This window comes from Protopterus annectens, chromosome 2.part1 (assembly GCF_019279795.1).
Source record: "Protopterus annectens isolate FY-2018-M chromosome 2.part1, PAN1.0, whole genome shotgun sequence".
Lineage (NCBI taxonomy): Eukaryota > Metazoa > Chordata > Ceratodontiformes > Protopteridae > Protopterus > Protopterus annectens.
In genome coordinates, this window is record NC_056729.1 from 1,229,595,712 (window position 1) to 1,229,608,522 (window position 12,811).

Below are 12,811 nucleotides of genomic sequence, written 5' to 3' on the forward strand. Positions count from 1 at the left end.
AGTATCCATTCCTATTCCTGACGATGTCCCAGTTGTCCCCAAAGTTGAACATCCCTTGAAGACAGTCCCTGTTGCTAGATCCAATTCTGACTTTTATGTTACATGATCAGGTCATATTTCTAGAACTAATGTAAAATACACATCAAACACATCAACCTGGACATGATTGTTTTCTATGTGTTTGATTTTGTATGATTGCATGTCAAATAATTAGCTCTGTGTAACTGCATGTCAACAGATAATTTCTGTAAATTGCATGTCATTGAATACTGTCATTTCGTTTATGGAGTATTTCTCAAAGAGGAAGGATGTAGATCACTATGTATGTACCTTTAAGAAGCATTGCCAGATGTAGGCACGTGCATATAAATACTGAGCACGTGCAGGCAGCAGTGCCATTTTGAGAGAATTCCTAGAGTGTTAACATGTATGAGTGCAGTAGTCAGTCTGTTTATAAGTTTATTTAAGTTTAAGTTACAAAACCTCATTCCTGATGTGTTTGCGTATAATAAAGCTGCTTGAACTGAACCTATGAATGTTCATCTGTTTCATCCTGACCAGACGAGTGACACTTGTCATTGCAAACTAATTACCTTGTGTTCAGCTAGGTATTGGTGAAACTTCAAGGGTGCTTTTACAGGAAAAATGTCAGTTCAAGGTGTCTGCATCTACAAACATCATTGACAATCACGTTTGGGGAAACTAATAAGTAGACCCTGATGATTTATGGATGAAATATTTAGGGAGATATTCTGAAGTTAGGTTAGTCAGTAGGTAATCAAGCAGTACTTACTGAACAGAAAGAATCAGCTTTGTCAAGAAAAATGAATAGAAGGGATTTGCCTGATTGGATACTGCCTGGCTAGTACTAGTGCTAGTCTCACCACAGCTTCATGTTGTTGGGATGCAATACTGCTTTGCTTCTTCTCTCACAAGAAGCAAAACTGTAGCACTAATCCCAAGACAAGAATCAGGCCATAGGCTCTTTGGTGATCAACAGTCTTGTCCCAGATGAAGCGTCCCAGATGAAGCAAGGGTCTGTAGGTGGGTCTATATTATAAACTCGAATGCTTACCTTATCGAATCCCTAAACGTCAACCCCTCCTCATCGAACCACATAAACACCGAACGCCCTAAACCGCGAAATTCAAAACGTCGAACTATCATACTTGTCCCACCCCACCCCGCTACATACTACCTACACAAACTAAATGCACCACATACATACACTAACCAAAACCCTATTTCTAACCCTAAACTAAACCCTACTTCTAACCCTACACTAAATCTTACAAGTTCCACCATGTATGCACTTAACTTAACCCGCACCCTAACCCTAAGATCCTTAACTATCGCTTACTTACCTTAAAAATCTAAACCCAAACAAAGTAAATAATCCACACACATACACTTAACAAAACCCTACACTACTGTAGGTTTATTGTAGCCTTTTCCATACCCAACAGAACTAAAACCTGCTCCTCAAGGAAACACAAACCTGTTTGGTGGACATCCTCTAACAACAGGCTTTACAACAAAAGGAAGAAATTGTTGTCCAAGGGTAAAAAGGAACAAATTCCAAATTGGAAAAATTCCCTCTGTAGCCTCAACAAGCAAATTAGATCACTAGCGAAAACCTCCAAAGCCAATTATGAATCGAAATTAGCCTACAAAACAAAGGGAAACCACAAAACCTTCTTCAATTACATCAGGAACCTCGATGGCATAGCCCAGGTTTGTTCTAAATTAGTACTTAACAGTATCACTTACACTTATTCTGTTGACTTAGCCAACCTGCTAGCAGATTCAGATTCAGTGCAAACTTCACCCCCCCCCCCTGTCTCCCCCAAAGGCCCTTTTGACATTCCCGATACTTGTCCTGCACCTCACATATCTGTAGATCAAGTGTTATAGGCTCTATCCAAGGCAAAGAACACAGCTTCCATGGGACCTGATAGTATCCCAGCCTGTATTCTGCACCATCTCCAGCAAGAACTAGCTTTGCATTGAGCACCCTGTTCATCCAATGCCTAAGTACAGGCTTCATTCCAGCAGAGTGGAGAACTGCCATTGTCAGCCCCTTCCACAAAGGCGGTGCCACTACTGACCCTGGAAACTATCGCCCTATTAGCTTGACAAGTCTGATCTGTAAAGCCATGGAGCATATTATTATGGATCTCATAAACATGGACATAAGCAATCTCCAAGGATTTGACCCTACCCAGTTCAGATTCGTCAAGGGCAGATTTTGCCTGTTGAACCTGGTGGACTTCTTTGAGACTGTTGCCAAGGCCCTAGATGAGGGAAAGTCAGTACATACAGCTTACCTTGACTTGGCCAAGGCCTTTGATACAATCCCCCACTCAGGCATCATTGAAAAGCTAAAACAACTTGCCGTAAATCCCTATCTCATCAGGTGGGTGGCCAATGGGCTCAGCGATAGGACCCTCAAGGTCAAAATAGGCACCTCCACCTCCGATAGCAAACCTGTCACCAGTGAATTTCCCCAGGGATCTCTCCTGAGACCCCTACTGATTGGCATCTATTTCTCAGAGGTCCAGGCAAAGACAAATGGCCTGTGGCTGACCAAGTTTGCAGACGACTGTAAGGTGAATACTGTCACTGACTCCCCAAATGATGCTAACATACTGCAAGAGGGTCTCACAGAAGCTAATGACTGGTGCCAAAGTCATGGCTTCAAGCTAAACACAAAAAAATGTATCCTCATACCATTTGGCAGAAAATGGCCCCTACTGATTACCACATCAATGGCAACCTCCTAAACACACAACCTGTGGTGAGAGACCTGGGTACCCTGGTTGATAATAATATCACATTCAACCATCATGTAGAGGCAGTGGTCAGAAAAGCCTTCTACTTGGTTTATCGCATAAGTAAAGATATTGCATCCAGAAAAAAAAAGGTTATTGCCTCTCTATACTCCTCTCTCATTAGACCAATAATTGAGTATAACACCCCATTTGGTACGTACCTCTCCAAACTTTTGCACCAACTGGAAAGGCCACAGAAATACCTCACAAAGAGAATCCATGGTCTCCAACACCTGTCCTATGGGGACAGGCTCAAATCACCCTACTTGGTATTGTACAGATTGCTCAGAGGTGATCTGTGTCTCGCCTACAAGGCAATCTCAGCCCCTGCCCTAATACAGATGCTCCATATCCGTAAGTCTAACTCCTTGCTCATTACCCACTTGAAAGGCCTGAATCTAATATGCAACATTAACAAAACCTGCTGGAGAGACACGTTTGTCTCCCAGAGGCTGCCCCATCTTTGGAATAGACTTCCCATACATGTCAAACAGAGTACCTCGCTGACCCTCTTCAAGTGCAACCCTGATGAGTGGATGGGAAACCACAAATTTGTCCCAGTGATTCCACCTGTGTCCCTCACTGACAGGGGTGACAAGAGATGACTGAGGTTTCTTTTTGGGATAAACTCTTGGCTAGGCTTGTAAGGGACCCAAGGGCCATTAGCCTAGTGACCTCCTATGATCCCAATAGATGCCTTGAATAGCAACCAGACCAATCAGGATGCTCCAACACAGACAATCACTGCCCACTCAGAAACAGTTAGGAATCAATTCACTCTGCTCCATCTCTCACCAGGAGCACAATATAAGCACAAATTCCAAGCTGGCATCTATGAAGTAGTTATCAGGCTTTCTGGTGATCAGCAGTCTACAGGAAATAATGTCCCTATGTTACTTCTCTCACCAGGAGCAAAACAGAAGCACTAATCCCATGATGACTACTGAGGGGCAGAATGTGAGCTCTCTAATAACTGGTGGTCTTGGACTAGATGTTGAAGATTTTAAAGGTAAGATGGAAAAATGGGATAATATCCTAAGGGTTGCTGCATGCACAAAGCAGTTAGCTATGGGGGGGGGGGGGTAACTTAAGCTTTAGCTATCTAAGTGGAGAGACGCTAATTTTAAAACAGCAAGATAGATTGGAAGGGGGTGGGCACTTTGTGTTCTGTCTTGATGGAATACAATGGGATGGTCAATAAATTTAAATAGATAAAGGGTAGTGATTTCACAAAATTATAACTTTTTGCTTACTCACAATAGCCAATGAAAGAGGAGAGTGGAGGAAATATTTTGTCAAATTAACATATAGGACAGACAACTAGAAAGGCGATTGAGTTTAAAAACACAACAGCACCAGGGTGGAAGGGTAGGAGAAAATTTAATTTATGTGTGACTCACAAGAGACACAGTATGCAATTAAAAGCAGAATACAAGTAAAACACAGTGCAAAGAAAATAAATCACAAAATACAAAACAGAAAAAGATAACAAAGCAATACAAGATACAGGTAAGCAAAAACAAGCTAACCTTTCCCCTCACAGCAATTTATGGCAGTGTCTAAGTGAGCTTTACTAGTAAAGCCTTTAAATGTTTTATTTTGCCCCTTAAATAGAAGGTTTAGTTCCTAGCTCCACCCTCACTTCAAATATAATTAACCTTAACTGACCTGTTCTAATTTCTGTGAGTCTCACATGAGACACAGCTGTGGTCTCTTTGCTAGTTCAAATATGCATTTAAAAGCAGAATTCAAGTATAACACAGTCTGAAAAAAATAAACTGCAATATACAAAACAGAAAAAGACAATGAAGCAATACAAAATACAGGAAAGCAAAAACAAACCAACCTTTCCCTCAGAGCAATCTATGGCAGAGTCTGAGTAACTCTTTTAGTAATGCCTATGAAACTATATGAAATTGAGAAAAGTAAAACAAATGTATTATATCACAGAACATCATGGATAACACTAACCTATATTTTCAAATTACAGTGCATTTTAACCAAGTTACTCACACATAAACCTGAGGGTGCATTGATTTTACAAATGTACTTTGAATCACATAGTACTGTTAGGCTAGGGAAGCTCAGAAACTCAGAAATGCAAGTGAATAAAGGGTTCCAAAAGTTAGAGGCACACATGTAATATAACTTACCAACAAAATGCAAGAGCTGATAAGCTGTCAGCCAAGCCTCAGGTATAGCAGCAGCTATGCATAGGGTCATGTGATTTGGTACTGGCATAAGGTGATCTTCTGGTACAGTGGCATACTGTGCATATCCTCCACCTGAAAGAAGGGCCATCACATGATCTCCAGGAGACCATTGACCTTTGCAACGTGGTCCAAGAGCATCAATGACTCCAGCAGCTTCCAAACCCAAAATCTCGCTTACTCCTTTTGGAGGTGGGTACTTTCCTTGTCTCTGTTTAAATACATACATACATAATCAATGGTTGATAAATACTCTACAAGACAGTGACCATAAAACTTGGCTACTGGTATTTTACATGTTCAGCAAAGCCTAAAGTAAACTGCTCAGTAGTTTCTAGCCATGAGAATAAGGCTGTAGTGCTAATTTTATAGCCTCCTGATCCTTCAGGAAAGGAAGAAAGAACATTAAAGTGACTAGACAAATCTGTGATAATATTTTTATTATACTTGAAAACATGAAACCTTCACTTGGGTTTTCCTGAGTAACTTGTGTCAATACATGTATTTCAGATCAAACCACCCTGGTATCTGATAGCTGATAAGGACCATATAGTCCACCCATTGTCTGCATGTCATGCCATGCTTGCTGATAGCTGACCCTCTGCCATCCCCAACAACATTATACTAGGGTAAAATCTATTTTACTGTCTGACTCACACCTTCTTAAGTCAGTGATAATGGCTATATTGAATAGTTCTCTTGGCTACCTGAGAAGAATGTCCTAAGTATTGTTATGTCCCAGAAAGAAAATATTTCCCAAGTCTCTAAAATCACAGAATACCACACCTTTATTTAATTGAGTTTTATTTTAGTCTTAAAGTAATTGGGGCCTTGAATACTGATTACCGTCTCCGAGATAATGGCATTTTTCTTGCCACTTCTGTATGAGTTTGCAAGGACAAGCCAGACTACCTAATCTGCTTGTTTTACCTGTTAGATAAGTTACAGGTTCTAATTTGCCCACCAATTAATTCTTTCCACTTGTACAAGAACAGCTATGTATCACCATTCACTCTTGATTTGGCTATTTTTGACCACACAGGTTCCTCAGAAGGGTTGTTCTGTCCCAAAGCCATCAAACATTCATATAAACTTAAATACATATAGAAAGTGGAAAAAAGAATCTGAAATTTATTTTTTACCTCTTCTTCTCAGATATGTAGCTAGCACCCTACAGCTAGCTGTCCCGTTCCCTTCCATTCCCTTCCCCAGTATCCATCTACTCCTTGCCTTTTAAAATGATTCACTAGTTTTCACATGTGCTGTCTTTTCAGGCAGTGCATTCTATTTATCAGTCATCTTGTATGGGAAAAGTATTTACTCACGATGGTAGCTGAAACTGGAACTCTCAGTATGAAAACCAAAACTCCCCCTGTTCCTATATTTTTCTTTCTCAGATCAATTTACTTGCAATTTCCTTTAGTGATTTTATGTATCCATCCCTAATATTCCTTTCTCCACCTAGCCTCCAAGGTAAAAAAAAATTCAGTTAATACAAACTATGCCTATATCATGCAATAGCTTTAATCTGCACTCCTCCTGGCATCCTGCCATTTCTTTTCCCCAATAGCTTCTAGGACCGAGACAGGATTCCAAGTTAACTTTACTAATGCTCTTTGTAATTAATTTTTTAGCTCTCCATTTTGGAATCTACACCCTTGGAAATGTATCCTTGCATTTTACTGGTCTCAGCCATTAACCTCTTACATTGATCCTGGAATCACCCCTGTAGAAACAATTAAACCAGACACCATCTACTTTTTTCTTAAGTTGTACCCCTAGAACCTTTAAACAGACTGCTAAGAAAAAAACTTATTGTTTTCTGCAACATACTGCAGTTTTCATCTCTCAATCAAATTGATAACCTGTTCCACGTCATCTTAAGTTTATTCCCTCCAACCACCACTACCTCCCCAACTTTGCGTTTTGAGACATGACTAAAGTATATGAACACAGTAAAGCATACATATATTCAAGATGAATCAGTGAAGAGGTTGTTAGACATGATGTGTATAAAACAAAAAAAATTCTGTAAAATGCAGTAATGAGAAAGTCATGTTGCACAGAGAGCTAACTACAGGTAACTCATTGTTAAAGTTACAGATACAGTATCATCACTGTATACATTACATATGTTCACATATGCTACATCCCACTTATTTCAAAAGAAAAATAGAATAAATGGACATAAGCTGAAGTTTAATAATATCCCTGCTAGACAGGGGTCCAGGGAAGTAAATACTGCGGGAAGAAATAGCCAGGGAATTGTTATGGCTAGGCTTGTATACGCCCTAGGGCCGACAGCCTAGTATCAACCTATGAACCTATAATCCATAGATGTGATACTATACTGTATATCACATGAGATAACAATAATACAGAAAAAATTGAGAAGTTTACAAAAATAATTCCTTCAAATTGCAGAAAGACTTCACACATATTATATATGGTCATTCTCTTATACTGGCTTTTTATTTAGTTGTATTTCAGAAAATAATTCACAGTGGATTAATTAAGAACTGCTCATTGTTTGGCATTGCAGCTGGTTATATAGTCAGACTTGCATAAGGATCACTCTAAACAACTTCCTTACAGTCTAAGGTTTGACCTTGGACCTAAGAAAAAGCTTTGCAAATACTTTCACATTGAGAAGATGGTAGTTCTTTCTCTAGCTCAGAACTTTGACGTAACATATTGGAATTCTAATACCTGAAAACCTGGATTTCTTCTATGCTAGATAATTATTTTTGTTAATTCTGTATATTTTCACGTTTTAATTGTACACATAGAACTTTGATTTTCCACTTGACCAGTTACTGTAAAAAGGTACATTGGTTTTCTTTTCCCACTCATCTTTTTTCTTTCTATTTTTTACAACTCCAAAAGATTTATTTTTAAAGTTGTCTTATAGTAAACATGGGAAGTAGGTAGTGTGGTTCTGCGAAGTTTTTGCATTAATCATTATGTCGGTGAATAATGTATTTATGTTGTATCATTTTGATAGTGAAACTGCATCAGAAAGTAATATATCTATATTCCATAAATGAAAGTTTTTAATCTGAATTTTCAGAGCGATCACATCACTTTGGACCATGCAGTCTGCTTCCCACTTGTCTATGGAGATCTAGGGTTTGATGTAGTAGGTTACTATGTTTAAGTTCCAACTGTTTCCTAGATGTATGGAATTCTTGGCTCACAGAATGTGGGCTGTTCTCTGATATTACCCAATGTTAGTTCATCTGGTATATTTATCTAGCAAAGACAGAGTTCAGTATGTTATAAAACTCTCAGTAGTAGTCTTATGCAGCTATACTGTTTACTTATTTGTGCATTATTTGATAACTGGGTAAGTGCAATGGTTGGATTGATCCTTTCCAGCCAAAGTCCAGGCTCTCAAAGAGCAAAGAAGTTTCTAAAGTATTGCTACGTGTAAAGTACAAAATGTTGCTGCACACAGAATATTCTAACATCAGAATCTAGATAAGTATGCTAATAAGCATATTATATGTACAAGATAAAACATACTACATAAGCATTCAGAAGTAAATGTTGGATATTGAGTGCACACGCATATTATATGTACAACAAATCATACTGCATAATATGAGCATGATTATAATAAAATATTATGCAAAGCAGAGACAAGGCAATCTAGATGATGACTTGTTAGCTTACATCTCTAAAGCACCTGTAAGCATTTTGCTTAAAGAAATATTCTTTCAGTAGTTTTTTTTTTTGCATCTTGGTAAATTTTTTTGACTCCATATATTTTAGCAATAACCGAAGAGTGGGTGTGGTATATTGAAGATTTACCCACAGTTGGCATGGTTTGGTCACGAGGGCAAAACCCATGTGATTAAACAAAGCCAGCCATGAGTAAATCTTCAATATACCCACACCCAGGAGTCAGTAATTTATTATACAATGACATTATTTAAGAAAGAAATTACTTAATTTCCTTAAATAATGTCTTCGTATAATAGTACTATGATGTTTCTCCACTTTGTTTCCACATTCTTGTGCTTTGTTGATGTAGTTCCCATGTTTACACTGTATATCAGTGGTTTGGAAAGCAAGCAACAGAAAAAGGAACATCTCCACTGAATTTTTTTTAAAGAAAAAAAATCTAAAATCTGGACAGTTTAGAGGTATGAGAGAGACATTAGAAAAATACAAGGAAAATCAGCTACTTTTCTTTAGTTTTGCAAAACAAACCTCATTTTCCTTGTATTTTCTCTGCCCTCGTACTTACCTCTCAACCTCTTAGCTCAAGAAATGTGATGTGGACAAAGGCATAAATAAAGGAGGGGACTGATTGTAAATGTTGCTCTTATAAACAGAAAACTGCGAGAATAATTGTGCATTGTCTGAATGAAAGAAAGTCTGAAACTGAAATGCGTGTCATTATTTAGTGACTGCATTCCTCAGTGGTTTGTCAGAAAACCATAAAAGTTATGAGGAACAGCTAAAAAATATGAGGCAAAAGTCTAAATAGTTGAAACTAATGCCTCTGTACAAAATGCCAATAAAAAAGTATGGGTGTTCAATGGTACCTCAGCAACCGACTTTTTTCTATTGGTATATGCACGATTTACAATGGGCATGCTGGTTGGGCTGACCAATCAGCGTGCACATTTTTGAATACTATTGTATAATGATAGGTATTTGGTTTCAAGTGGCAGGTTAAATTTTTTTAGAGCTTTTTTCCTAAATGTTGAAAGAAATGATGACCTATGTAGCAAGACAGCACTGTTTCTGTTATTTCTAATGGAGCAGATACTGTCTTTTGTTGTTATTTTTATTCAGTGATCGGCAGTAGTACAAGTAGGCATTTTGTGTATAAGATTGCCCAGTGTAAGTGTAACTCTACCAGTAACTGTGAGGCAGTAACTGTGAGGCAGTGTAATTTATCTAACAGCTCACAATGATGTGTGAAACTGGCACCTCACAAAGTGAACCTATGTATTTAGTTTACTGGTGTCTGATGGATGTGAAATGCAATAAAGCCTAGGCCATATTCAGGTTTAGGTAGATGTACATTTTTAGCTTATACTCTTCTGAAAATGCAAGAAATGGATCTCCTATTCTGTAACAGACTGCTTTAGCCCATAGGTTGTTTCTAGTCATGCAGTCTAGGAAGCCAAGTCCAAGTTCCTGACTGGTCATTTATATAGTAATATATGGCTCAACAAAATGAATGCGAGACACACACACACACACACACACATATATATATATATATATATATATATATATGTGTGTGTGTGTGTGTGTGTGTTTTGTATAAAATGCATAAAATTTACCCTTGTCCTAGTGGCCTAGGTCAAAGCTGAAGCGGGTCCAATAAGGACAAGTTCACTTATTACTTACCTTAACATATAATAAATAAACTGCATACACAATGTGCTGAATTCAACAAAATTATATATCTTTGTGCTGTAGCAATATTTCTGTATTTAGTTCAGCTAGCAGATGGCTTGCTACTGTGTCCACATTTAGACACCAATGGTAGGTGACAATTCCTTCCTCTCTGTTTTGATGAAAGCAGATACTATATAGATGTCTGACATAAAGGAAAATAAATAAACTGATGGTGGAAGAGACCAGCAATGATTAGTGTTCCTTGCTGATGTGGGGTCTGTCCTGCTGGAAGGGGTGCTTCTTGTTGCTCTAGATATCCACTCTTCAGGTACTGCATCTGTTGTTTTGATATAAGGATCATAATTTATTAGAAAAGATTTTGGAATATTTTAGAACTGGGGAATAAAACATTTGTTCCACATTCTCCCTGGCTTTTGCCTTTAGTTTGCTCCAGAGAGACAAAAAAAACCTCTTATCAAACAGCTGCCCCTTAATTTCAGGGAAGTGATGTGTCTTAAGTCATGCATGTCTGCGCAGGGAGAGACAGTACATCTAAAGTTCGTATCTACTGTATCACAGGGAAAAAGAATCAATGACACAGACTCTCATTTTGTCAACTGTATGCATTAGTTCTGAGATACTTTCTTTTAAGAAAACATCAGCAAATTAACCACAGATATGCCCTCAGGATAATTTAATGAAAAACATCAGATCTGGAAAGGTGTATGTCAGAACTTTATAACACATATAAGGACCTACCAGAAAGCATGTTGGAGAGTATAGGAGACAGTGTGGTTTAAGAAGAAGATATACCTTGAGTTTAGAAGGAGGTGGTGATCTCCAGTATAGCCAGACCAGGTAGTGGTGCATAACACTCGGAATCCTACCATCCTGTCCTAGTCTTGAATCTTAACTGCAAATTACTCACAAGTACTCTTAAAACAAATGAGCATCAGAAGAATACTGGAACTCCTTCCAGGTTCAAAGGTTCATAATTGTATAGTAGGCAAATGACCATGGAGCCTTTATGAGCCTAGCCATAAAACCCAAATGTATCCCACAAGTAATTCTGCCTTACAGATTATTTTTAGGGGTGTATATTAGTTAGGACATGATTAAGTAGCTGCCTTTGTCCATCAGATACATAGGTGTCAGATGAAGGGTAAATTTCCGATTTCCTGACCACTGGTTCAGGTTGTGCTTGAATAGGGTTAGGGAAGTGTTTTGCGTCACAAGGATAGGAAGCTTATTCCGGAGAATGGGGATTTTTCTGAGATAAATACCTGTCCCTCCAACGTGTCCTATTTAAGTGACAAGCAAAGTTTAAATCCTTAAGATCTAGTAGTTCTGGTGCTATTCACTTTGCAAATATATAAGAGGTTCATCAGAGCAGGAGCCAAGCATGCCTTGTATGGTAGGCATAAATCGCTCCTCAGCAGTCGAAGGAAATACAGTATAGAGATAGGACTTTGAGGCAGTCAGCACAAGGCATTGTATTTATGTCCTGTATTCTTTTTGTGAGGAACCTTTGTGTACATTCAAATTGTTGCATGTGCCTTGTCAGGTACATACCAAAGGGGGCATTTTATAAATGATTGATCTGATGAAGGCTGAGCATAGTGGCACGATGACTTTCCTGGACCTAGATAACATGCCCTTACTTAGAAGTTGAGTGACACAGAATGATTTTCTTACTACCTTAGACACATGTTGGTCGGAAGCTAGGTTACTATTTACATGAGTCCACAAACCCCTGGCTCGGTCACCCAGGGAGGTAGTTTCCCTTGGTGGCCAACTTTCCAAAAGGTACTATTATGCATTTCTTTGCACTCAGTTTTAAAACATGACTTTGGCGCTAGTGTTAGACCTTCTTGTAAGATATTATCATCTTGGGGGGGGGGGTTCTGATTGCTCCTAGCTTGCAATCATATGCAAACTTGGTAAGCCAGAGGCCCTTGAAAAACAGATGACATAAAGGAGCAACCCAGCACAGAGTCCTGGAGGCCTCCACTGGTGACCAAGCACTTTGTGCAGGTGGTCTCTGAAATCCTAACTTCCTGCATCCTGTCTGACAGCCAGCAGGCTAGACAGTAAGTTACACAGGGGTTTATACCTAACTCTATGAGTCTGTTTACAGTGCCCAAGTGGGGTACTGTATCAAATGCCTTAGCTAGATCAGGGTAGGTGGCATGCACTATTTTGCCCTCATCCATTGTCTTGATGACCTTCCCAAAGAAGTCCACCCATTTCAGTAGGCATGATCTGCCTTAGACAAAACCAAACTGGGTTGGGTCCAGTATTTGAAAGTTTCCTATGACATTGCTAATCATTTCCATTAAAATTCTTTCCATGGCATTGCATATGAGACTAGTCAGACTAATAAGTCTGTAGTTCCTGGGATCTGTTGAT

At 38.8% G+C, this 12,811-nt stretch overlaps 1 protein-coding gene across 1 annotated transcript in view; it reads right to left on the minus strand.

Annotated features, from left to right (window-relative positions):
• TP53I3 (tumor protein p53 inducible protein 3) overlaps positions 1–12,811 on the minus strand; it is a 196,837-nt gene that overhangs the window by 125,518 nt on the left and 58,508 nt on the right. Inside the window, exon 2 of the mRNA XM_044062759.1 lies at positions 4,985–5,252. Within this exon, the coding sequence (XP_043918694.1) occupies positions 4,985–5,252 (268 nt within the window). The remainder of the gene's footprint in view (positions 1–4,984; positions 5,253–12,811) is intronic.